This window comes from Pseudopodoces humilis, chromosome 28, assembly GCF_049639895.1.
Source record: "Pseudopodoces humilis isolate 2021_Gansu_Grassland_sample_001 chromosome 28, ASM4963989v1, whole genome shotgun sequence".
NCBI lineage: Eukaryota > Metazoa > Chordata > Aves > Passeriformes > Paridae > Pseudopodoces > Pseudopodoces humilis.
The window spans coordinates 1,178,094-1,202,235 of record NC_142227.1 but is presented as its reverse complement, the minus strand read 5'-3'; the positions used below and the strand labels follow the sequence as shown (position 1 = coordinate 1,202,235).

General features: G+C 64.7%; 3 protein-coding genes across 5 annotated transcripts; 1 reads left to right on the top strand and 2 right to left on the bottom strand.

The window, feature by feature from the left end:
* Nucleotides 1-788: 788 nt before the first annotated feature.
* Nucleotides 789-10,832, bottom strand: SSBP4 (single stranded DNA binding protein 4). 2 transcript variants are annotated; one of them, XM_088067685.1, is made up of 18 exons: nt 10,709-10,832; nt 9,105-9,177; nt 8,930-8,991; nt 8,062-8,146; nt 5,396-5,485; nt 5,145-5,210; nt 4,952-5,011; nt 4,792-4,861; nt 4,613-4,683; nt 3,458-3,525; nt 3,326-3,371; nt 3,185-3,220; nt 3,028-3,082; nt 2,267-2,337; nt 2,098-2,176; nt 1,794-1,822; nt 1,281-1,382; nt 789-930 (listed from the first exon to the last, which is right to left on the bottom strand). In XM_088067685.1, exons 1-18 carry the CDS (start codon nt 10,762-10,764, stop codon nt 901-903), a joined length of 1,149 nt encoding a protein of 382 aa, XP_087923811.1. In that variant the 5' UTR covers nt 10,765-10,832; the 3' UTR covers nt 789-900. The 2 variants fall into 2 exon arrangements, with proteins under 2 accessions (XP_087923811.1, XP_087923810.1); XM_088067684.1 differs by lacking the exon at nt 5,145-5,210.
* Nucleotides 10,833-11,509: 677 nt separating this feature from the next.
* Nucleotides 11,510-14,306, top strand: LOC102113598 (uncharacterized). Of its 2 annotated transcripts, none has more exons than XM_088067682.1 (3): nt 11,510-12,312; nt 12,488-13,355; nt 13,646-14,306. In XM_088067682.1, the coding sequence occupies exons 1-3, from the start codon at nt 11,955-11,957 to the stop codon at nt 14,304-14,306; spliced, it is 1,887 nt and encodes a 628-aa protein (XP_087923808.1). In that variant the 5' UTR covers nt 11,510-11,954. The 2 variants fall into 2 exon arrangements, with proteins under 2 accessions (XP_087923808.1, XP_005531748.2); XM_005531691.3 differs by having other exon boundaries at nt 13,639-13,897.
* Nucleotides 14,307-15,734: 1,428 nt separating this feature from the next.
* Nucleotides 15,735-17,607, bottom strand: GDF15 (growth differentiation factor 15). Its single transcript, XM_005531690.3, has 2 exons — nt 17,214-17,607; nt 15,735-16,544 (listed from the first exon to the last, which is right to left on the bottom strand). The coding sequence occupies exons 1-2, from the start codon at nt 17,533-17,535 to the stop codon at nt 15,748-15,750; spliced, it is 1,119 nt and encodes a 372-aa protein (XP_005531747.3). The 5' UTR covers nt 17,536-17,607; the 3' UTR covers nt 15,735-15,747.
* Between the last annotated feature and the right edge of the window lie 6,535 nt (nt 17,608-24,142).

Sequence of the window (24,142 nt, the reverse complement as noted above, 5' to 3'; positions counted from 1 at the left end):
CCAGCCTGGGGTGGGGGGGGCACAGCTCAGTGAAGCCCCCCCCTACACCCCCAGACCCCCGAAATTGGGGAGGATTCACCTGCCATGGAAGGGAGGGGGGGGCCACAATGCCATGAACCCCCCAACAAAAATCCCCCTCCCCAGGCTCGGTGCCACCCCACGTGGGAGGGCAAAACGCCCCAAAAATGTCCCCTCAGCACCCCCAGAGTGCCAGACCCCCCCTCCCAGCACCGACCCCGCCCTGGGGAGGGGGGGCTGCGGCTGGGAATGTGGCGGGGGGGGGTCCCCAGTGCTGGGTGTTCGATCCCAGTGCGAGGGGGGGGCAATAAACGGGGTCCCAGAAGTTGTGGGGGGGTCAATCCCAGTGCTGGGAGCACCCCCAGTTCAGGGGGGGTGGGAAGGACTGGGAAAGGAGGCTCCCAGTGCTGGAAAAGGGGGGGGGGGGAGGAGGAGGGGGTCCCAATGCTGGGGGGGGGGGGGATGTGGGGACAGCAAATAAGTCACGTGACTTATTTCTAATCATCATTATTAATTATTTTTGTTTTTTGTTTTTTTTTTCCCCCTCCCGCGCTCTCTCCTCTCCTCTTTAGTGTTCATTCGGGAGGGGGGGGAAAAAAAAAAAATTATATATATATATATATATAAATTTGAGGAGCGGGTCGCAGGGGTGGGACGGCAAAAAGGGGAGGGATGGGGAGGGGCGTGACTCGGGCGGAATTTGAGGAGGGGGTGAGGGGAAGGACCGGGGCGGTGCTGGGCGGGTGGAGGGGGTGAAAAAGGGGGGGGGGGGGGGGGGGGGGGGCTGATTATTAAAATCAATGAAATATTTTGATTTTTGTTTTGTTTTTTCGGTGGTGGGTGAGAGAGGGCGTCTGGCTGTCGGCGGCCTCGGCGCGGGGCTCACACGCTCATTGTCATGCTGGGCGAGTACTATAGAGAGAGCGGAGACACCGCGGCGTTAGACCCTGGGGAGGGGGTCCCGGGGTGAGAGGAGGGGTCCCGGTGGGGGTGGGTCTCTCCAGAGCCGCCCTCCTTCACGCCTCGCTCGGCCAAAGCGACCCCCCCGCTGCCGCTGCCGCCGCCGCCGCCGCCGCCGCCGCCGCCGCCGCCGCCGCCGCCGCCGCCGCCGCCGGTGACACAATTTCGGGGGGTCGCCACTGGGGTTTGATCGCTGACCCCCCCCGACCCCGGCTGCTGCTCCCGCCGCGCCCCCCCCGGGCCCCCCGCCCTCGCCGCCTGCCCCCCCGGGGGTCCGCGGGGGTCCCCGCCGGGTCCCTTACGCTGTCGCTTTGGAAGGGATTTAGGAAATTGCTGCTCAGCTCGGCGTCGTCGCGAGGGGTCCCGGGGGGGTTGCTCAGGGCCCCCAAATTACTGGGGGAGCTCTAGAGGAAAGGGAGGAGAGAGTTAATGTGGGGGGGGTGGGGGTTATTGGGGGGTTCTGGTGGGTTGGGGGCAATAAATGGGGTCTCTGTAAATGGTGGGGGGCAATAAATGGGCTCTAAATAAATGGGGTCCCAGCACAGGGTGGGGGGCAATAAATGGGGTTCTTGTAAATGGTGGGGGGCAATAAATGGGGTTCTTGTAAATGGTGGGGGGCAATAAATGGGGTCCCAGCACATGGCTGGGGGTAATAAATGGGGTCCAAATAAATGGGGTGGTCCCATCACACGGTGGGGGGCAATAAACGGGGTCCCAGCACATGGTGGGGGGCAATAAACGGGGTCCCTGTAAATGGGGTGGTCCCAGCACATGGGGGTATCCCAATAAATGGGGTCCCAGGGTCCCCAGCTCACCTTTGGCAGCCCATCCATGTCCCCGGAGCCTGCCAGGGTGACAGTGGGGTGTTAGTGACCCCCCCCAATCCACGTGTCCTTCCCAAACCACGTATCCCTTATTCCATCCATGCCCCCAAATCCCCGTGTGCGCCCCCAAATCCGTGCTCATCCCCTGAACCCATTCCCCCCTCCCTGCCGTGTGCCCCTCCCGCTGCACGAGCCCATCCAGCCCCAGATGGAGCTCATATCCCCCAGGATTTGGGATTTTGGGGGTGCTGGAGGGGACAAAGGACCCCTCCTGTCCCCAGGGGGTGTCACCCACCTAAGGATCCGTTCATGTGGTGCGGCTCCATCGCGCTCATCCCGCCCATGGGCCCCTCGGGTCCGGGCCCCATCGGGAACTGCAGGGGAAAGGGGGGTGAGGAAGGGGTTAAGGAATGTTGGGGGGATCCCCCCTGGCCCCAGTCCCTGCTCCCCACCCCGGTGCTCACGTTGGGCCGGTTCCCCGCGGGTCCGATGGGGTTCATCATGGTGTACATGTTCTCGCTGGAGTTGGTGGAGTCTGGGGGGGGACACCACACGTGGGGGGTGAGGTGGTCCCCCCAAATCCCACTGACTGACACCCACAAATCCCACTGACACCCACAAACCCCACTGACACACACAAATCCCATTCACACCCTCCAAATCCCACTGACAGCCCCCCAAATCCCACTGACACACACAAACCCCACTGACAGCCCCAAATCCCACTGACACTCACAAACCCCACTGACAGCCCCAAATCCCATTCACACCCTCCAAATCCCACTGACAGCCCCCCAAATCCCACTGACACACACAAACCCCACTGACACACACAAACCCCACTCACAACACACCAAATCCCACTCACACACCCCCAAATCCCACTCACACCCCCAAATCCCACTCACACACCCCCAAATCCCACTCACACACCCCCAAATCCCACCACACCCCCCCAGATCCCACTGTCACCTCCAAATCCCACTCACACCCTCCAAATCCCACTCACACCCCCCAAAACCCCCCCCCACCTCCAAATCCCACTCACCCCCCCCAAATCCCACTCACACCCCCCCAAATCCCACTCACACCCCCCCAAATCCCACCACACCCCCCCAGATCCCACTGTCACCTCCAAATCCCACTCACACCCCCCCAAATCCCACTCATCCCCCCAAATCCCACTCACACCCCCAAATCCCACTCACCCCCTCCCCTCGCTCACCTCCGGGGCTGGGCAGGATGGGGGTGCCGGGGGGGCCGCCACCCCCAGGAGGGCCCTGGAAAGGAGGAAGGAAAAAGGGGGGGTGGGTTGGGATGGGGGGGGGTCACAGGGTGACTGCAGCCCCCTCCCCACACCAACGGTGCACCCCAAAACTCACCACGTAATTCCCAGGGGATGAGGAGGAGTAGGCGATCTGGGGGGGACAAAGAGGGGTCAGAATGGGGGGGGACACGGGGGCGGCACCCCCACAGGACCCCCCCCAAGGTATTACCCCCCCCCACCCCACCCCAAAACTTACGGAGTTGGCGTTGGGATTGGGCCAGGGCCCGCGGCCACCAGGACCCCTGGAAGGCAACGGGGACAGTGAGGGGGGGTCCTGCCGGTCCCCCCACCCTGGGGGGGTGATGGGGGGGCACGGGGGGGGTCTTACATGTTCATGGTGGGCATTCCAGGGCCGGCCAGCGAGCTGGGGGGGGGGCGCATCCCGCTGCCGTAGCTCTGCCGGGAGAGGGAGGGGGGGTCAGCGGGGCTGGGACACCCCCGGCATTGTCCCCATCCCATATCCCATCCCCAAATCCCTGTCCCCATCCCAAATCCCATCCCCAAATCCCTGTCCCCATCCCAAATCCCATCCCCAAATCCCTGTCCCCATCCCATATCCCATCCCCAAATCCCTGTCCCCATCCCATATCCCTGTCCCCATCCCATATCCCATCCCCAAATCCCTGTCCCCATCCCAAATCCCTGTCCCCATCCCATACCCCATCCCCAAATCCCTGTCCCCATCCCAAATCCCATCCCCAAATCCCTGTCCCCATCCCAAATCCCTGTCCCCATCCCATACTCCATCCCCAAATCCCTGTCCCCATCCCATATCCCATCCCCAAATCCCTGTCCCCATCCCCAAATCCCCTCCCCAAATCCCTGTCCCCATCCCCAAATCCCTGTCCCCATCCCATATCCCATCCCCATATCCCATTACCCCCAGTACCCCATACCCCATATCCCAGTATCCCCAGTACCCCCAGTATCCCATATCCCATAACCCCCAGTATCCCATACCCCATATCCCATACCCCCAGTATCCCATATCCCATATCCCCAGGATCCCCAGTTACCCCATACCCCATATCCCAGTGTCCCCAGTACCCCCAGTATCCCATATCCCATAACCCCCAGTATCCCATACCCCATATCCCATACCCCCAGTATCCCATATCCCATATCCCCAGTATCCCCAGTATCCCATACCCCATACCCCAGTGTCCCCAGTACCCCCAGTATCCCATATCCCATATCCCAGTATCCCCAGTATCCCCAGTATTCCATACCCCATATCCCAGTATCCCCAGTACCCCCAGTATCCCATATCCCATAACCCCCAGTATCCCATACCCCATATCCCATACCCCAGTATCCCATTTCCCATATCCCCAGTATCCCCAGTATCCCATATCCCATATCCCAGTACCCCCAGTATCCCCAGTATCCCATACCCCATACCCCCGTGTCCCCAGTACCCCCAGTACCCCCAGTATCCCATACCCCATACCCCAGTATCCCCAGTACCCCCAGTATCCCGTACCTGTGGCCCCATCCCGGCCATGCCTCGGGGGGGGTTCATGCGCTGCATCGGGCCCCCCATTCCGGGATGTCCTGCACAAACCGGGGAGGGGGAGGTGTGAGACCCCCGCAGCGCCCCCCAAAACCCACCCTGGGGTCCCGGGGGGGTGACGGGGAGGGGCGCAGGGACCCCCAACTCACCCTGTGAGCGCGCAGCCGGGTCCATGGCGTTGGGCAGCAGCGGCTGGGAGCCGGGAACACCCACGGGGGGCTGCAACGGGGGGGGCAACACAAGGTCAGGGTGCTGGGGGCGGGGGGCTGCACCCCTTTTTTGTGGGGAGGGGGGTCCCGGCAGCCTCACCTGGTTGGGCATCCGGAGCGGGGGCCGGGGACCACCGGGGTAGCGGGGGGACATGAAGGGCTGCAAGAGAGGGGGGGTTTGGGGGTCCAGCCGGGGTTTGAGGGGGGGTCGGGGGTCGGTGTCACCCTGGGGGGGTCGTGGGGAGGGGCCCGGGGCCGTGCCGGGGGGCTGGGGGGGCCGTGCCCACCCTTACCTGGCCGTGCGGGCCCAGCAGGGGCACCCCGGGGGTGGGGGGCGGAGGGGGGGCACCCGCAGGAGCCTTGGAGAGAAACACAACAGATTATGGGCGGGGGGCTTGGGGGGGCGGTGACCCCTGGGAGGGGGGGCTGTGACCTCACGGGGGGGGGGGGGGGGGGGCTGCTGGAGGGCCGTGGGGCGGTGGGGGTGTCACCCCCCGCCCCCCCAAACGCGCGAAGGACCCCGGCGGGGCGCGGGGCTCGGTACCTGGAAGAAGGCGGGGGGCACGGGACCCCCGGCCATGGCATCCCCGGGGGGCAGGGTCCCCATCACCGGGCTGGGCGCTGCCGCCGCGCTCTGCGGGGGGGACACAAAGCTCAGAGCGGGGCCGTGGGGGGGGGGGGGGGTCCCCACCGCCCCCAGACCCCCATTGTCACCCCCAGCCCCGGCACCGAGCTCGCCCCAGCCCGAGCCGGGGGGACCCCCGCGGGCCGGGGGGCGCAGGACGGGGGGAGCGGGCAGGGGGCGCGGGCAGGGGGCGCGGGCAGGGGGCGCGGGCAGGGGGCGCGGGCAGGGGGCGCGGGCAGGGGGCTCTGGCCCCGCTCGCCGGCCGGCCCCGTCCGAGGGGAGCTGTTAGGGGGGGAAGGAATGCGCCGCTTTTCCGGCTCGGCCCCTGCGCCACAACTGGTTTCAATTTGGAGGCGAGGAGGAGAAGGGGGGGACCCCGCGCCGCCCCCTCCACTCGGGGGGCCCTGCGCCCCCCACCCCAAGCCAGCCCGGCGGGGTTGGGGGTCCCGCTGTGCTCGGAGGGTGACGGGAGGGCGCTGCTGCTGCTGCTTTGGGGACAGGGATGGCCATGGGGACACCCCGTGGGGCACGGGGGACACCTCAGATGGGGTCTCTACCCCATGGGGGTGGGCGCCTGGGATCCATGGGGGTCCCGGGGGGGGGGGGGGGGGGATCCCAGGCCGTGCCCCCTCTTGGGGACCCCCCGAGCTGCCCCAGAGGCAGTGATGGTGACAGATGGGGGCCCCCGCTGTCCCTCACGGGGGTGACGGAGCTGCCCCCTCAGAGCAGGGACCAAATGGGGGCCCCCCCGTCCCCCCCATCTGTCGGTGATGCAAAGCAGAGTTGCCATGGCAACAGGTTGGGGAGCTGAGGCTCCTCCTGCGGGCTCAAGGCCGGGAGGGAGAAAATTGGAGGGGGGGGACACGTGGGGGGGGGGGGGGGGGTGGCAGGTTTGGGGGCTCCTCACCCCAGGGGGGACCCCAGACCCCGCTGTGGGGCAGCTGCTGCCAATACCCCCCCCCCCCACAACAACTGTGCACAGGCAGGACCCCCCCCGGTTTTTTGGGGTCACCGGGATGCTCCCGGGGGTCCCGATGTGCCTGGGGGGGTGGGGTGGGGGCTGTTGGAGCAGCACCCGTGGGAAGGTGAGGGGATCCGTGCTGGGACCCCCAGCTCAGCCCAGCCGGGCACTGGGATGGGGGCACGGCTGCGTGGGGCACCCCAGCGGGTGCGGGGGGGGGCCGTGGGGCTGCCCCCCCCCCCAGCGCTCCCCACCTCTGCCAGGCAGCAGTGCCATGGCAACGTGGCCTGACCCGCGCCATGTCCCCGGCGTCACCGTCACCGCACCGGCCGCCTCATTAATTCCAGCATGGAAATCAGCTCTGCGCAGCGCCGGGGGCGGGGGGCGGGGGGGGGGGGGGGGGGTCCTGCTGCAACCCCTGCGGCGCCAGCGCAGCCCCACGGGACCCCACGGGACCCCCTCGGGACCCCACGGGGGTAAGGGGCTTCCTGGGGGCAGCAGGGTCCCGAATCCACGGGGCCAGGGATTGTCCCGCAGCCCACGGTGTCCCCCCCGTGTCACCGCGGGTGCCACAGCACCCCCCGGCTGGCTGCGCCCCACGGGGGCACCCGACACGTCCCAGCACCCCAAATCCTGCAGGAGCGCGGAGCCCACGGCCTCCCGCACCATCCCAGGGGATCCTAAATCATCCCAGGGGATCCTAAATCATCCCAGGGCATCTGAAATCATCCCAGGGCATCCTAAACCATCCCAGAGCATCCGAAATCATCCCAGGGGATCCTAAATCATCCCAGGGCATCCTAAATCATCCCAGGGCATCTGAAATCATCCCAGGGCATCCTAAATCATCCCAGGAGATCCTGAATCATCCCAGGGGATCCTAAACCATCCCAGAGCATCCTGCACCATCCTGCATCCCACGGCATCCTGTGGGACACGGATCCTGCACTGTCCTGCATCCCGCAGCATCCCAGGGACCCCTCCCCATCCCAGGGCACGGTGCCCCCCCCCCAGCCCCAGCTCCCCCCCAGGGCCTGGGCCCTGGCACTGGGACACACCGGGAACACCGGGAATATGGGGAACACCGGGAATATCGGGAACACCGGGTTCACTGGGAATACCGGGAACACCAGGAATGCTGGGAGCACCCGGAGCACCGGCGGCTGCTGACTCTGTGCCAATGATTAAACCCCCGGAGCTGTTCCGGGGGGGGTCCCCTCACTGTGGGGGGAGGGGGGAGCCCCAATCCTGCCGCGACCCCCAGGACACCACGTGGGGAGGGGGAGGTGACAGGGTGACACCCCCGCTGGGGCAGCGAGACCCCGGTACCGTGCCCATGGCGTGGGACAGGGGAAATGGGGGGGGGTCCCTGTCCCCTGGGGTGGAGGGGGGGGGACAGTGGGGGGAGGGCACACCGGGGTCCCCGGGGGCTGGGGGGGGGGAGGGGGCACCGAGCCAGGCCCCCAGGGATTAACCCCTCCCCCGCCGCCACCCTGTGAAATAGGTCACCCACAGATCCGGGGCTGGCGGCGCACGGGAACCCCGGCGGGGGGGTCCCGGGGGCGGGCAGGGGAGGGAAGGGGGGCGCAGCGGGGACCCCCCCTCCCCATCCCGAGGCACTCACGTAGTCATGGAAGGCTTTGGCCTCGCTGGAATGCTCGCAGGTCTCGCGGCGGTCCGGAGCGGCACAGTACAGATCCCAGAAAACGCTGGGAGAACGGGAGGGAGGGAGGGGGTGAGGACCCCTCCCCAGTTTGTACCCCTGTGTCCCCCCCGAGCCCCACGGCTCGGTGTCACCGATGGGGCGGGGGGGCCGCGGCCGTGTCCCCCCCCTCGGCGGGGGCCTCCCGGCTCCGGCGCTGCCGCTGTTTTCCCTGGAAACGGTCGCTACGGCCGGAGCCCAAATTCCTGGGACTTTACATCAGGCTGCAGCATCCCGGAGCGGGATGTGGGGAGGGGTCCCCTGCCCGCGCCCCCCCGCCCTGGCTGTGGGACAGCAGAGGGGCCGAGTCTGTTTGCGGGTGCCCCCCCTGCCCCAGGTTTGGGGGGTGCTGGCTGGGTGCCAGCTGAGCCCCCCCCTCACTGTGTGTGCCCCCCCCCCCCAAAATCACCAACTGATCATTCACTGACCCCCCCCCAGGCCCCCTCCCATCACCATGGGTGCCTCCCACATCCCCATCGCCCCCCTCGGGGGGCTCTGCTGGGGCCCCCCCAGTGCGGGGGTCCAGCCCCGGGGCTGGGAGCCCCCCCCAAGCTCCACCCTTGGTGCCAAATTGGATCCATCTGGAGGAGCCGGGCGGGGGGGCCGGGATGGGAGGGAAAGGGGGGGCCCCCAAATCGCTGATGGGAAAAGCAGAGGGACTGGTTTAGGTTTATGGGGTACGAGGTGATGTGGGGGCAGAACTGGAGGGGGGGTGGAAGCTCCCAGGCCCTCTCCCAGGATAATGGGTGGGGGGTTCCCCTCTTTCCAACCCCCCCAGACCCCAACTCACCACCACCAGGAGTGCAGGAAGCCGGGGGGCTCCCCCAGCGTGATGTTCTTCTCCCATCGGATCTGCGGGGAGGGGAGGGGAGGGGGGGTCAGCAGCCCCCAACCGGGGATGGGGCTCCAGGACCCCCCCAGGGCTGGGATGGGGGGTCCGAGGGTGCCGCCCTCCCCCCCTTTACCTCCGACAAGAAGGTCTGGGCGGATTTCTGGGCCCCCACGTGCAGCAGGTACTCGTAGACGTAGAGCGCCAGCCTGGGGGGGGACAGGACGGGGACAGCGACAGCGTCAGGGACCTTGCCACCCCCACGGTGACACCCCCACCCAACGGACCCCGAGAGACACGGGGAAACAGCCAGGACGGAGCAATTAGTGCAGAATTAATGAAGGAGGTTCGATGTCACCTCCCTGCGAGGGAACCCGCTGGTCCCGCGGGTGACACCGGGTGACTCCCGGCGGTGCCACCGCACGCGCTCCGCGCTCCCAGCGCTGGGGTGGCTCCGGGACAGGTGACACCTCCCACACGGGATGTGGCCCAGGGGTCAGTGCCAGCGCGGCTGTCCCCCGGCAGGTGACACTCACCGAACCCCGGGGCCCAGCCCCCGGTGCTCCAGCCCCTCCCGGGAGCACGAACGGGACCTGCGGGGCCCCCACGGTGGGCGCAGCCCCCCGGCCCCAGCAGCTGCCCCGGGGACCGCGGTGGCCTCGGGCGCTGGGACGCAGCAGGACAGGGACAGCCGGGAACGGCGGGTCACGCTCCTGGGGACCGGGGGTGGCAGGGGCGGGGGAGCATCAGCAGCACCGGTGCCATTCCGGTTCCCGATGGCACGGCCGGGGAGGGCTGCCGGTGCCCTCAGGGACGCCGCGCACCGGGCACATCCCGGCTCCGGCAGCCCCGGTGCCACCGCGGGTCACGGTACCCCGGGGGATGGCGATGCCCGGGGGGATCACCCCGGCTCCCGGTGCCCCGGGGGATGGCAGAGACCGGGGGGGCACAGCCCAGTTCGCGGCAGTCACGGGGCGCTCGCGGTTCCCGGTACCCCGGCGGACGGCACGGAGCAGGGGGATCATCCCGGGTCCCGATGCCCCGGGGGATGGCACGGTCGGGGAAGGGGCATCCCGGCTGGCGGTGCCCCCGGGGATGCCGCACACCGCGGGGATCATCCCGGGTCCAGGTGCTCCCGCAGCTCCCGGTGCCCCAAGATGTGGCAATACCCGGGGGGCACATCCCGGCTCTCGTTAGCCACGGCGTGATCGCGGCTCCCGGTGCCCCGGGGGATGCCACGGACCGAGGGGGATCATCCCAGGTCCCGGTGCCCCGGGAAGTCACGGACCGGGGGGGGATCATCCCGGTTCCCGGTACCCCGGGGAATGGCACAGACCGGGGGGAATCATCCGGTTCCCGATGCCCCCCGCAGCTCCCGGTGCCCCGGGGGATAACACGGACCAGGGAGCTCATCCCGACTCCCGGCGCCCCGGGGGATGCCACGGATCGGGGGGCGCACCCCGCCCCCCGGCGCCCCGGGGGATGCCGCAGACCGGGGGGCTCATCCCGGCTCCCGGTGCCCGGCTGACCCCCGCCAGCTCCCGCTGCCCCGCGGCTGCCGGTGCTCCCCGGCGGGGCGGGGCCGGGGGGTCCGCCCGCCCCCCGATCTCCCCCCGCTTTTCCCGAGCTCACCCCCCACCCCCCCTTCCTTCCCGCTCCGTCCCCGCTCCCCCGGCGCCCGCCCCGGCAAAAACTTCCGCGCCCCGGCCGTCCCCCGCCGCCGCCCGGCGCCGCACTCACTTCTCGCGGGCCTGCCCGTCCGAGGGCACGCCGGAGCCCTTGCCCTTGGCGTACATGGCGCGGCGGCGGCTGTCAGCGGCCCCGGGCCCGGCCCCGCGCGGCCCCCGCCGCCCCCGCCGCCCCCGCCGCCATCCCGGCCCGGCCCGGCCCGGCCCCGCCGGCTGCGGCCGCGCGCCCGAGGGGGAGCTTGAAACCGCCGCGCCCCCCCCGCGCGGCTGTTCCGGCAGCGCCGCCACCACCCCCCCCGCGCCGCGCGCCGCGCTTAAAGGGGCGATGGCGGCGGGGGGAGGCGGTGGGGTCCGCACCGAGCAGGGAGGGAGGCAGGGAGGGGGGGTCTCGGGGAGGGGGACGCGGGGAGGGTCGCGGGCACCACGGGGTGGGCACAGGGGGCACAGAGGGATGCGGATGTGGCAGGGGGGACGCGGAGCCGGGGGGGTGGGCGCGGGGGGCGCGGGGACACGGAGGCGAGGAGTGGGCACGGACACGGGGGACGCACCCGAGGGGGGTGGGCATGGAGGGGCAAGGACACGAGGCGAGTGGGCATCAGGGACGGGGAAACACGGGGGATCGTGGGCAGGGGTTAAAGGGGGAGTGGCACGAGGGGACACGGACCCGGAGGTCACGGGGGGACACGGGGGGGGTGGGCACGGAGGATACAGAGCGTGGATTTGCGGCGGGGGGGACACGGACGCCAGGGGGTGGGCACGGAGGGACACGGGCACGAAAGGGTGGACACGGACATGAAGGGGTGGGCGTGGGGGGGGGGCACTGGGGGACACGGGGGACACAGGGGGACGCGGATGTGACAGGGTGGACACGGACGCGATGGGGTGGACTTAAAGGGGCAGTGACACGAGGGGATGGAGCCGGGATGGACATGGAGGGACGCGGATTTGGGAGGATGGACATGGAGGGACACGGATTTGAGAGGATGGACACGAGGCGGGGGTGACCAGGGGACTCAGAGGGACACGGATGTGGCAGGTGGACATGGGCACAGCGGGATGGACACGGACACGGGGGGGACACACGGACGGGGATGTGAGCAGGTAACCACGAAGGAATCGGACACCAGGGGGCGGACACGGACACGGTGTGACACGGGGGGGGACACGGGGGGACACGGGGGGACACGGGGGGTGGACGTGGAGGGACATGGACACCAGAGGGGTTTGGACATGGGGAGCGGACACGAACGCGGTGCCCTCGGGACACTGAGCTGCAGCCACGGGGAGGGGACACCGGGATGGGGACACCCACAGTGCCAGGGGACACGGACACCACAGAGACCCCCGGCTCCCACCCGGCCCCTCCCCCTCGGAGGGGGTCCCTGTGCTGTCGGGGGGGGGGGGTCTGTGAGCACACGCGAGTGTCCCCCCACCCCGCGGGTCATCGGGGTCGTCGGGACACTCAGCCAGTGCCAGGGGGATGCTCAGCACCCCAAGAAAGGACCGGGGGGTCTGGCAGGGGTCAGCGGGTGCTGATTTGGGGGTGCTGCCCCCCTACCCTCCCCCGGGAGCGGCTACGCCCTGCCGGGGTGACACGGGACAGCCGGACCCGCCTGTTCCTCTTCCCCACACCAGGCAGCAGCGGCCGGAGCGCAGGCGAGTCAGGGGTTGCGAGGGGGAAGGGGGGCAGGAAATGCCCCGCTGGGACCCCCAGGAGCTGCCCAGCCCTGGAACAGCGGGAGTGGGGTGGGGGCCAGGCTGGGCTGCTCTGGTTCGTACCGAGAGGGGGGATCCGGTGGCAATGGGGGTCCTGATTCCTGCTTCCCACCAGGCTCCCGGTGCAGCGCGGGGACCATGGGGCTCCCTGCGGCCCTGCTGCTGCTGCTGGTGCTGCTGCTGCGCCCCGTCACCCCCGTGATCTCTGTCACCCCCGTGATCCCCGTTACCCCCGTCATCCCCTGTTCGGCCTTGCTGCCGGACACTTCTGAAGACCTGGACCTGAGCAACCGGAGCCGTGGATGTGCCGAGCTGGACTGGAGCCGGTTCCACCGGCAGCGCCGGCTGGTGCTGAGGCACAACGGCATCGAGGCCCTGAGCCCCCGGTCCCGCCTCGGGCCCAGGATGGAGGAGCTGGACCTGGCGGAGAACCGGCTGCGGGAGCTGCCCCGCGGCTTCTTCGCCAACGCCACGGCCCTGCGGAGCCTGCGGCTGGAGGGGAACCCCCTCCCCGCCGTGCCCCCCGCCGCCTTCCAGCCCACGCTGAGCTCCCTGTCCGTGTCCTGCCGCTGTGACCTGCTGGGCACCGTCCTGGCCCCCTGCGCCCGCTCGGGGATCCGCTGCCTCTGCCTCACCTCCCACCGGCATCGCTTCAACATCACCGACTTCCACGGCCGGGAGTGCGGGCCCGGTGCGGGGCTGCTGGCCGGGCTGGCCGGGGCTGCGGCCGCGGGGGCCGTGCTGGCGGCTCTGGGCGCCGCCGCCGCCGTTCGGTACCGGCGGAGGAGAGCGGCGGCCGCGGTGGCCGGAGTGGGAAGGGGGAAGGAGGATCCCCCCGGAAACCTCCGGCAGCCCCGCTACATCAGCCGGGACACCGGGGCCGGCACCGCCGATGTCACCGACACCCCCGACTACGAGAACGTCTTCGTGTGTCCCGGCACGGCCCCGGGATGGGCACCGGGATGGCAGGAGCAGCGCTACAGGTGAGGCTCCGGCACAGGGAATGGACATTCCGGGAATGTTCTGTCCCCTCCCTGCTGTGCTGTGCCCTGATGTGGTGTCCTGCCCCATCCCATCCCATCCCATCCCATCCCATCCCATCCCATCCCATCCCATCCCATCCCATCCCATCCCATCCCATCCCATCCCATCCCATCCCATCCCATCCCATCCCATCCCATCCCATCCCATCCCATCCCATCCCATCCCATCCCATGGATCCCATCCCCGCCATTCCCTCCTCCCTGAGGTCCCCCTGGTCCCCAGCCCGCAGGTTCTGGAGGATGAGGATTATTTCCTGGAGAGCGCGGCTGACCCCGGGGACCAGCCCATCTACGCCAACACTCTGGGCCCCACCGAGGACGTCTACATCATTCCTGACCAGTGAGGGCCTGGGGGGACACTGGGAGGGCTGGGGGGACGCTCTCTGTCCCCCACTGATGCCCCGTCCCGGCTGTCCCGGAGGGGACAGGGACATTCCCCACAGCCGCGGGGGTCCCGCGTGCTTCCCGCACGCTCGTCCCGTGAGAACGCCTTTGCAGGGGGATTTTTTGAACAGCCCCAGTCCCCTCCTTCGCCCCAGTTCTCACACTGGGGTGAGGGCTGAGCTGACATTTCCTCCCGGGGCTGCGGCCACCGACCGCGGGGACGCCACATCCACCGGCACCGGAGCCTCGGGGCCGGGACACGCTCGGGGTCCCTGGGGCCGGCCGGAGGAGCTGGGGCTGACCACGGCCCTGGCTTCCTCTTCCCCTTCTGGGGCCGATGGAGAGCCGGGTGTGAGCTCGCCTGGGGACGTGCTGGCGGTTGGGGACATCCGGTGCCACCTGTGCCCTCTTTTCCTGCTGAATCCGCCACTTTGGGGAACTAAAAATGCTCCTTTTTTTAAATCCTCCTGGTGGCACCCCGAGCTGTTGGGTGCCATGGGGACATAGGGCACCCATGGCTTGTCTGGGTGTCCTCTCAGCCCCTGGGAGGTTTCACTGTGCCCCATTAAATGGTTTAATTATCTCTAATTACTCACCCTTCGTGGTCTGTGGGTAACCCTGGGGTTTCCCACTGGGATAGTCCCTGGAACTCTCTGTGTCCCCAAAGTGAGGGTCCCAAGGGATCAGGACCCTCAAGGATATCTCCCCAAAGCAGGGGGTCCTAAAGGAGCAGGACCCTCAGGGACAGGTCCCCAGAGCTCATGTTCCCAAAGTGGGGGTCCCAAGGGACCAAGACCAGGTCCCTCAAGTCCCTGTCCCCAGAGGAGCCATCTCCAGAGCTTGAATCCCTCAGTCCCTGGTCCCCAGACCCCCCACCCCAGAGCAGAGATCCCAAATTCCACCTCCCCCACGCCCAGGTCCCCACCAGGAGCTGCCCAGGACACCCCAGGTGACACTGGAAGAGGGGACAGAAGGGAGCTGTGACCAGCAGAGCCATCCCACTGAGCCATGGGGAGTCCCGGGGGGTCCAAGGGGGGTTCCCCATCCCTTTTGGTGGTCCCAGGGCTGGGAAATGGGGCAATGGTCACCTCCCGGCTGGGTGTCCCCCCCAGGGGTCAGGGCTGTGCCTTCCCAAGGACACAAACAACTCAAAGGTCTCTGGGAGCAGTGCCCGGGCATTACTCACATGCTGGCACTGGAAATTCCGTGAGGATTTACCAGCAAATCCATGTGGAGTCAGATCCCAGAGCGTCCGAGGAGCAGGGGTACAGTCAGAGACCCCCAGAATCCCCGTTACAATCACTTTATTCATTATTACATCCTTCTGATTTTATAGAAATATTTAAAATAGAAAACCACAAAACCCCCTTCCTCTTCACCCCCTAAAAAAGGATATTTTGCTATAAAATACAATAAGTTAGAAATAAATAACTTGCATAAATAAGTCTCTGAGCAGAGAAGTCTGGAGTGGAATATGGACACCTGGGCACAGACCCACCCCCCATCGGGGACCTCTTGGGTGGGAAGGATCCACCTGCTCAATAAAATACAGATTGAAATCAGAGAAGAGGCAGGGGAATAAGTTATTGTGGGGGAGAGTTCACAACTGAAGATGCTGGGGCTGAGCTGGGTGGCAGAGCCGGAGGTCCCAGGGCTGAACTGAGCAGCAGAGCCAGGGCTGGTGCATGTGGTGCCACAGGATCTGGATTTTGGGGTGCTGGAGACTCCAGGGCTGAGCTCAGTGGTGGATCCAGGGCTGGCGTGGAGTCACTTGGTGCCGCAGGATCTGGATTTTGGGATGTGGATGATGGAGAGCCCAGAGCTGAGATCAGTGGAGGTTCCAGGGCTGCCACAGGAGTCACTTGGTGCTGCAGGATTTTGGGGTGCTGGAGCTGCCGGGAGTCGGGATGGCTTTGCCCCATCCCGGTTGGGGCTGTCAGCGCTGCCATCAGGCACAGTGGCACCTGGTGACCAGCATGTCCTCGAAGAGGCTGGACACCAGCCTGCCCTCGCTGTCCAGGTGCATCAGCACCATGGGGTCGTAGCCAGCGGGGACGCAGCAGGGCGGGGGGGTGGCCTTGGACAGGGAATGCACTCGGGATTTGATCTGGGCGTGCATGCTGGCCGGTTTGTAGTTGTGGGGGCAGGAGCCCTCGCAGAACCTCATGTAGTAGCTGTTGGGGGCGATGACCCAGTCCGACCAGCCGATGTCCTGGAAGGAGACCTTCAGCGACTTCAGGCAGCACTTCCCATCGCTCTTCCCGCACTCCTCCTCCAGCCCCCGAGCTCTCCTGGCAGCCCGAGCCGGCTTCTCCTGGGTTTCCACCTCCAGCACCAGCGTTTCCCCCCCGGAGGTGGCCAGGGCTGCCGAGACGTCTGCGGTGAAATCCAACTGCAGGCGCAGCGTGGCCTCGGGCCCGGCCAGCCAGGGCTGGATGGCTCCTGTCAGCTCCAGGCTCCGGGAATCCCGGTCCAGCTCTTGGCTCAGCAGGAGCTGGGGGGTCCCCTCAGCCCCCCGCAGGGTGTAGATGGTGACCCGAGGTGGCACCGAGGCGCCGGGAGGGGACAGCGGCTGCTTGAAGAGTTTCAGCTCCGCCTGCAGCACCCGGAGCTGCCGGTGGAAATCCGCGGTGCGGGACAGCAGGAGGTGGTACCGGTAGGGACCGCGGGGCTCCCGGTGTCCCTGCGAGTCCCGGTGTCCTTCGGGGTCCTGATGTCCCTCGGGGGTGTCCAGCCAGGGCAACACTGCGGGGACAGAGGGGACAGCTCGTGTGAGAGCCGGCAATTCCCCGCCAGCCCGGGCTCACGATCAGCTCCTGCCAAGCCCCCGCTCGCAGGGAATCACCCACGGCCTGAGGGATGCTGGAAATCCTTTGCTCTGCTCGTCCTCAGAGCCGCCATCTCCAGGGACCCCCAGGCTGGAGGGTCTCAGCTTTGCTGGTGCCAGAGAAGCGCCCCAGGACCCATTAGAGCACCCCCGACTGTCCCATCCCAGCCCAAGCAGCAGGAGGGGAAATGCGTTAATTCCCTAAATTATTTCCCTAAATCACCCCCAGATGCAGATAAACCCCCGGACTGGAGCTCAAGCTGGGGATCGAGGGATGGCACCTCCCTTCCTCCTTCCGCACACCCCCAAACCCCTCGAGCCCCACTCCGAGCCCCCGAGCTGCCGCTGGTCAAAGCTCTCATCCCAACCCCCGATTTTTCGGTGGTTTTAAGCAAAAAGCGGTGACTCCTCCCCACTTCCAGGGCAAAGGAAGGAGCAGGGTAAGGATGAGCGTGGCCACGGTGCTGCATGCCCGGTCATGTCCCCGGGCAGCGGGGTGACATTCCCGAGTGCGGGACACGCTGGGACAAATGGGTGTCCCGGGGGGGATGAGGCTCGGGGGGTGGCACGGAGCCACGGACACTTACAGGTGGGGGTCAGGCGGTGCAGCCGCCGGGTCCCGGACACGGCTTCCTCCTCTTCCTCCCCCTCCCGGCTCCGGTTCCCAGCCAGCTCCGCCACTTTCTGCTGGTAGAGCCGCTGCGCTCTCTGGATGCTCTCCTGGTCCAGCTGGCGGCGGGGGACGGGGGGAGCCGACATTCCCAGCCGCTCCAGGATCTCCTTTTTGACGGCTTCCAGCTGGAACCTGTCCTGGTGCCACTTGTGGGGCCGGGAATCCACGGCCGAGAGGAGCAGCAGGAGCTGCAGGCAGGTGAGGGCGGCCCCGCTCGGCATCGCTGTCCTCAGCATCCCGCAGAAACCCGGCGGATCCGGGGCAGGATTTGCTCCCAGTCCTTGTGCAGAGGCCGGAGCTGCTGCTGCCGGCGGTGCTGCCAGGGGAATGAATGAAGAGGACCAGACCTGACTTTATAGGAGCGAACTTTGCCCGCCCTCCGTCCCCCCTCCCCGGAGAGTGACGCCGGAGAGCTCCCGGCAGGAATCTCTCCTCTCCGCCTGGGATTTCCAGCAGGAGCTCCGGCAGTGCTGGAGCCGGGGGATGTTCAAGCTGGTTTGCAGCTGCAGAGATAAAAAACACGGAATGCTCCTTTTCACACACAAACATTTCCCTTCTACCTCCCGTTTTCCCTACGGAGGGCAGGGCTCGGGGAATCCCTCTCACCTCCACCCCCCGGCGGTGGCGGAGCGGGGCGATGGAGAGGGGCTGATGATGATGATGATGTGCGCTGCGGGCAGCATTCCAAGCACGGATTTCCCATCCCCGCATCCTCAGCCGCCTCGCGGGTCGGGTGGCCGCCATCGAGCGGGGCTGATCCGCTCCTTCCCAAAATCCCAGCGGAACAGGGACGGGCTGGGGAGGCGGCAGCTCGGGCTCGTGGCCGGAGGATCCGCACTGGATCTTATCCCATCGGCCAGGTGAGGCCGAGGGATGGCTTCATCCCGAGCCTGGATCCTTCTGAGGCAACCGTGGCCGGGGTTACGTCATCCCGAAGGGAGGCAGCGGGGATGGAGCCGGGAGCGCCCGGTGGCTCGGATCCAGCGGGGCCGCGTGTGCCGGGCAGCACCGTGCCAGAGCGCTCCGGGCAGGACCAAATCCAGAGTGGGAACGAGCTCCAGCACCGCTCTTCTCCCGGCTTCTCCTCAGGGATGCTTGGAGCGGAGGGATGAGAAGCTGCCGGTGGCGTGAGGAAACGGGCAGGTCCCGCCGGGGCAGGCGAGGCCGTTCCCGAGTGTCCTGAAGTTGATCCAAGCTCCTGGAGCTCAGCTGTGCTCCAGCCAGGGATGAACGTGCGCTAATCCCCTGATTTACGGCTGTTTATCCCCCGCTCCTCCTCGGGGCTCGGCTCCAGCCTTGCCCCGGCTTTTTTCACCCCGTTTCTCACGAGGTTGCCCGAGGCAAAGCCGAGACCGAGTGTTTCACCCTGAACCACGGGAAGGGAGAAGTTTTGTGAGGATGAGCAGGGGCACACGGAGGGGATTGTCCCGGCCTCGGCTCCGCTGCCCTGCTGTGCAGGATGGAGCCCCCCAGATCCCCTCCCCATTTCACTGGTTTTCCCTTCCCACAGCATCCACCTTGGAAGGAAATCCCAGGTGTGGCTCACAGGGAAACCTCAGCTTTATCTCCCGGGCTTCATCCCGTGTGGATTTGGGCACCCCGAGTGGGACATTTTCCCATCCCTCCAGCAGGTGGGCAGGGATGTACTCGGCTCCTGGGGCACCTTCCCACAGGGAATTCCCAGAGCCCCAAGCCTGCTGTGATCCCTCTCCCAGGGATTTTATCAGCCAGGGTGATTGCAACCCTCCAGCCTCCCAAATCCAGGGAGGAAAAGGAGAAGGAGCATCACCCCAGGAGGACACAAGTGCAGAACCACCCCAACCATTCCCTCCCCTCCCAACATCTCGGTGTCCGCATCAGCCACCAGCCCCCTCCACCGTGCCCAGGGTGCCAAATGTGCTGATCCAGAGCCAAGATGGAGCCCTTGGAATGTCTGGGTGCAGGAAGAGGCCCTGACCTCTCCGGTGACATTGAGCAAGACCTGGCAGAAACCCCAAAATCCCAAGGCTCTGCTTTTGCAATGGATTTTCTGCCCGTGGGCGCGAGCCCCGTATCCAGGAGTGACGCACTCCGAGAGCATCAAAGTTTGCTGGAGCCGGATGTTTTCCCCCAAAGGCGCCAGCAGTGGAAACTGGAGATTTACAGCCCAGCAAGGGCCATAAAAGAGGGATTTTGGGAGCCCTGGTTTGATCCTGAGTAAGCGATGATGAAATGTCCCAGTGTGTCCTCACCAGCCTGCAAGAGGGGATTGCGCAGCCGCTGCATCCCACGTTTCCTCGGCTCTTCCTGGTCACACTGGGTGCTGAAGGTCAGGTTAATCCAGAGCCTTTTCCCAGCAGGGTGAAGGTTCCTCTCCAGTTAATGAATCCCATGTGGCACAGCTCTCCTGGCACGGATCTAGAGCGGGGATGCCCGGGGGATTGCGGTTCCCAGGGAAAGAGCAGCTGGGATGGGCTGAGGGAGAGGAGGATTGAACTCTGGGGAGGCCAGGAAAAGCTCAGGTTGTGCACTACTGAGCCTGGAAAGGTGTGGAAGTGTCCAAGGCCAGCTTGGATGGGATCTGGAGCACCCTGGGACAGTGGAAGGTGCCCATGGCAGGGGTGGAACGGGATGGGCTTTAAGGTCCCTTCCAACAAAACCATTCCATGATTCCAAATAAATAACATTTTTCCCTTCTCCAGATGCTGCTGGTCGGTGGGGAGGGTGGTAAGGACACAGAGCAGGGGGCTCCAGAGGGCTCCAATTCCCCAAAATGCAGGAAATTCCCTGCAGCTGCCCGAGCTGGCAGAAACTCGGGGTTTTTGGGGTTTTTTTTCAGAGTTCCTTGTTACAAGAGTGGCAAGAGGGGAAGTGCTGCCTTCCAGATTTTAGGGCTATCAGTTCCTCGCAGCTGTCGAGCAAAGGATCCCCAGAAAGTGCCCAGAGACCCCTGGGACCGACAGAGCGGGATCAGATCCTTCCCACTTCCTACAGACCTCAGTGCTCCCCAAAACCACTCAGGCTGAGCAAGCTGGATGCTGCAGGGAGGATATTCCCTGGAAAAAAGGCAATTTGTGCTTTCCCATGGTGTTTTTTCAGCCAGAGGATAAGAAGGGAAAAGCAGCCTGGCTGCTGCCACCACACAAAGCTCCAGGCAGCCCCCGGGGCTTGGCCTCAAGGGAAGCTGGAGCTGGGAACTCCAGGAATTATTCGGGATGAGAAATCCCTCAGCGAAGGCAGAGCCCCAGGTGGGGTTTGCTCCATCCCAGCTCATTTCAGGTCTGGAAAGGGGCACGGAGGGCTGGGGGACGGGGCTCTCCCTCTGCTGCCAGCGTGGGATGTTTGGGAAGCCTCATCCCGTGTTTTCCCATCCCGCTGTCACGATGAATCGGCAGAGTGGACACCACGGTGACCTTTGGATGTTTCCAAATCAAAGACAACCAGGAGGGGTCAGGAAAGCAAAAAAGCAGCTTTTGCCCCAGCACAGCAGGAATCGCATTTTTCTCCCTTTGCTGCGAGTTTACGGCATCTCCCAAAAATGAGACTTCTGCTCCACTTGGACAAAGACATTCCTGCCCCGGCTGCACCCGCGGTCAATGATTAACTCCGAGTCCCAGCCCCCTCAGCCCAGGAAGTGCAGGAAATGCCTCTGCTCCGACCTCCAAAAATGGAAATCTGGCTTGGGAAGTCCTCGCTCACCCCACAACCACCTTCCTCCCGGAGATGCTTTTGGCACCAGGATGTTCTCTGCTTCCCAAGGAGCATCTTTCCTGGATGGGCTCCCTGGATTTCCAGGTAGGGTCTGTGCTCTGCTGAGGATGATTTTCAGTTTACAGACATTAAATAGAATCCCTTGAGAGCATCATGGACTTGGACTTCCTGATCCTGGTGGGTCCCTTCCAGCTCAGGGTATTCAGGGAACAAGCTCAGCCTGGCCAGGATTGATGTGACAGTTATTGAGAAGCAGCTTTAAAAAGCAGCTTTTTCATAGTGGGAGCATCTTCCTGTTCAATCCCATCCTTCCAAAGTGCCAGAACAGCCTTTTCCTTCAGTTTTTGGTGTGGATCCAGGAGGTAATCCCAGGCCAAGGCTTTTGGGAGCATTGTGATCCCTTGGGAAGGTGGTGCTGAGCCCAAGAATGAAGTTCAAGGCTCCAAGGGAGCCAGATCAGCTCTAAATCCTTCCTCCAAAAAGCTTTCCAACACTGAGCAAGGGGAAAAAATGGTTGGAAGGAACCAAATCCAACCTGGGCACATCCCAGAGCAGCATCTCTTTTACCAAGGAAGCCCTTAGAACACAATAAAAGGGAAGGATAACCTAGAAAGTTCCTTTAAACTGTAGGATTTTAAGTGTGGGTGCTTTAAATGATGGGAAAAATTGATGAAGGAAACCAAACCCAACCTGGGCACATCCCAGAACAGCAAACCTTCCATCAAGAAAAATGCTACAAGGAAAGACAACCCCAAAACCTCCTTAAAACCATAAGATTTTGAGAGCCCGGATGATTTTTGAAGCACAAAGCACAATTTTGGACCAGGAACGAGGACGGAAGCTGCTGGAGAATTTGGGGAAGTCGCTGTCAGTCCGACCTCCAGGAGAAATAAACGTATTTATTTGTGAAGACGGACACGGATGAGGCTCCACGTGCCCATCAGGAGGGAATTAGTCACCGGAGCGTGACTGGGGAAAGGGATGTGTACACAGGGCACGTCGCTCCCGCATGGAGCATCCACGGCAGCGGGAAGCAGCTGGAGAGAAGCAGCACACAGAGATTTTTTCCCCCCAGGCTGGAGCCGTGGTGCCGGCTGGGAAGCGGCCAAGAAAATCCCATCCCTCAGCAGAGAATATCCATCTGCATCTCCTGGATGCGGGCAGTGAGGGAAAGCCGCGGTGAGGAGCCCCGGGATGGGGAATTATTCAGCCAGAGCATCATCCCTGGCATGGGGAGCTCATCCCGGGAATTCTGCGCTGAGCTGGGAGCGTGTCCATCCCCAGGAACCCATCCCAGGGGGTGAGAGGAGGCGGATCCTGCCCTGGGATGTGAAGTGCCCTGGGATGTGCCCGCACAAGCCTCACCCAAGGCAGCCAGGGCAGGAAATTCCAGCCATTCCCCTGCCGCAGCTGCGAGGTTTGGGGTGGAAGCTCTGGGGACCCCTCCCGCAGCACCTTCAAGCGGAGCTCGGCTTTGATTTGCAAGCTGGGAAAACAGGGAGAGGGAGCAGCTGCCAGATGGACGCTGCCCAAAAATCCCACCTCGTTTAGGAAGGGGCTGGGAAGCGGGAGGAGCTGGAGAGGAGGAAAGAATGGCAGTGGAGGAGAAGGAAGAATTAAAATCTTTGAGGGGCCAGTCCACCAAAGGGATGTTCTCCATGAATCTCTGCGTCTCCACCGAGGAATCCGAGCTCCATCAGGAGCCTCCTCACCAAGGACAAAATCTTGGATCGGTCCCCCCGGAGGGTTCTGTTTGCAAAATGACCTCATGAGCACATGAGTTACCCGAGGCATGACATCAGCCCGGGAACACCGAGCAGGAAAAGCTTCTCACCTTGTAAAGGGAATTAAAAGGAGTGAAATCATCAGGGCTTGGCTCAGAGGAGCTCAGATTCCTGCTCACCTGTGAGGGAGATCCCAAAGCTCCTGGAGTGTGCTGGGTGTTGGTGGGTGGAATAAAAGCTCCATCTCCAAGAAGAGGCTGGAGAGCTCAGCAGGATCACCATGGCAGCTCAGGGGAAAAAAAAAAAATAAAAAATCCTAGAATTAAGGCATAAAAAAGACAGAGAAAAAGCAGAGATTCCACAGGAGCAGTTTTTCCTTTCTGATCCTTGCTCCAGACAGAAAATCTCCTGGAGTGGGGGCACGGACCATGGTGTGACCTCCCTGAGCCTCATTCTGCCAGGGAACCCCAGGTTTGCCCTGGGTTTTAATTACCTCGGGTAATGAATCCAACTCCATCCTGCTCCGCCCGGATCCCGTGGAGCTGCTGGCGAGGGGTGACCCCCAACACCGGGGCTGTGCTGCTGTCCCTTCCCGGTGACATTCCCTGTCCTGCCACACCAGGAAAGTGGGGACCAGGAGAAGCCCCCAGGACCTTGCCAGGGCTGCAGAGGGTCTGTAGCTTCCAGCTGTCCTGGATCCAGCTGGATTTATCCAGTGTTGCACCCCTTGGATCCAGCTGGATTTATCCAGTGTTGCACCCCTTGGATCCAGCTGGATTTATCCAGTGTTGAATCCCTTGGATCCAGCTGGATTTATCCAGTGTTGAATCCCTTGGATCCAGCTGGATTTATCCAGTGTTGCACCCCTTGGATCCAGCTGGATTTATCCAGTGTTGAATCCCTCGGATCCAGCTGGATTTATCCAGTGTTGAATCCCTTGGATCCAGCTGGATTTATCCAGTGTTGCACCCCTTGGATCCAGCTGGAATTACCCAGTGTTGCATCCCTTGGATCACCATGGAGCTGTCCAGGTGTCCTGGATCAAGCTGGAGCTGTCCAGTTGTTGCATGCTCTGGCTGTCCTGGATCACTCTGCATCTGTGGAGGGGTCCCCCCCTCCCCAATTCCTGTTTCCAGGCTGGGATGTGGGGCTGCAGGACCCTCCCCAATTCCCGGATCAGGTGGAGCTGTGGGGCTGCAGGACCCTCCCCAATTCCTGGATCAGGTGGAGCTGTGGGGCTGCAGGACCCTCCCCGTGTCCCGGATCCAGGCGGGGATGTGGGGCTGCAGGACCCTCCCCAATTCCCGGATCAGGTGGAGCTCTGGGGCTGCAGGACCCTCCCCAATTCCCGGATCAGGTGGAGCTGTGGGGCTGCAGGACCCTCCCCAATTCCCGGATCAGGCGGGGATGTGGGGCTGCAGGACCCTCC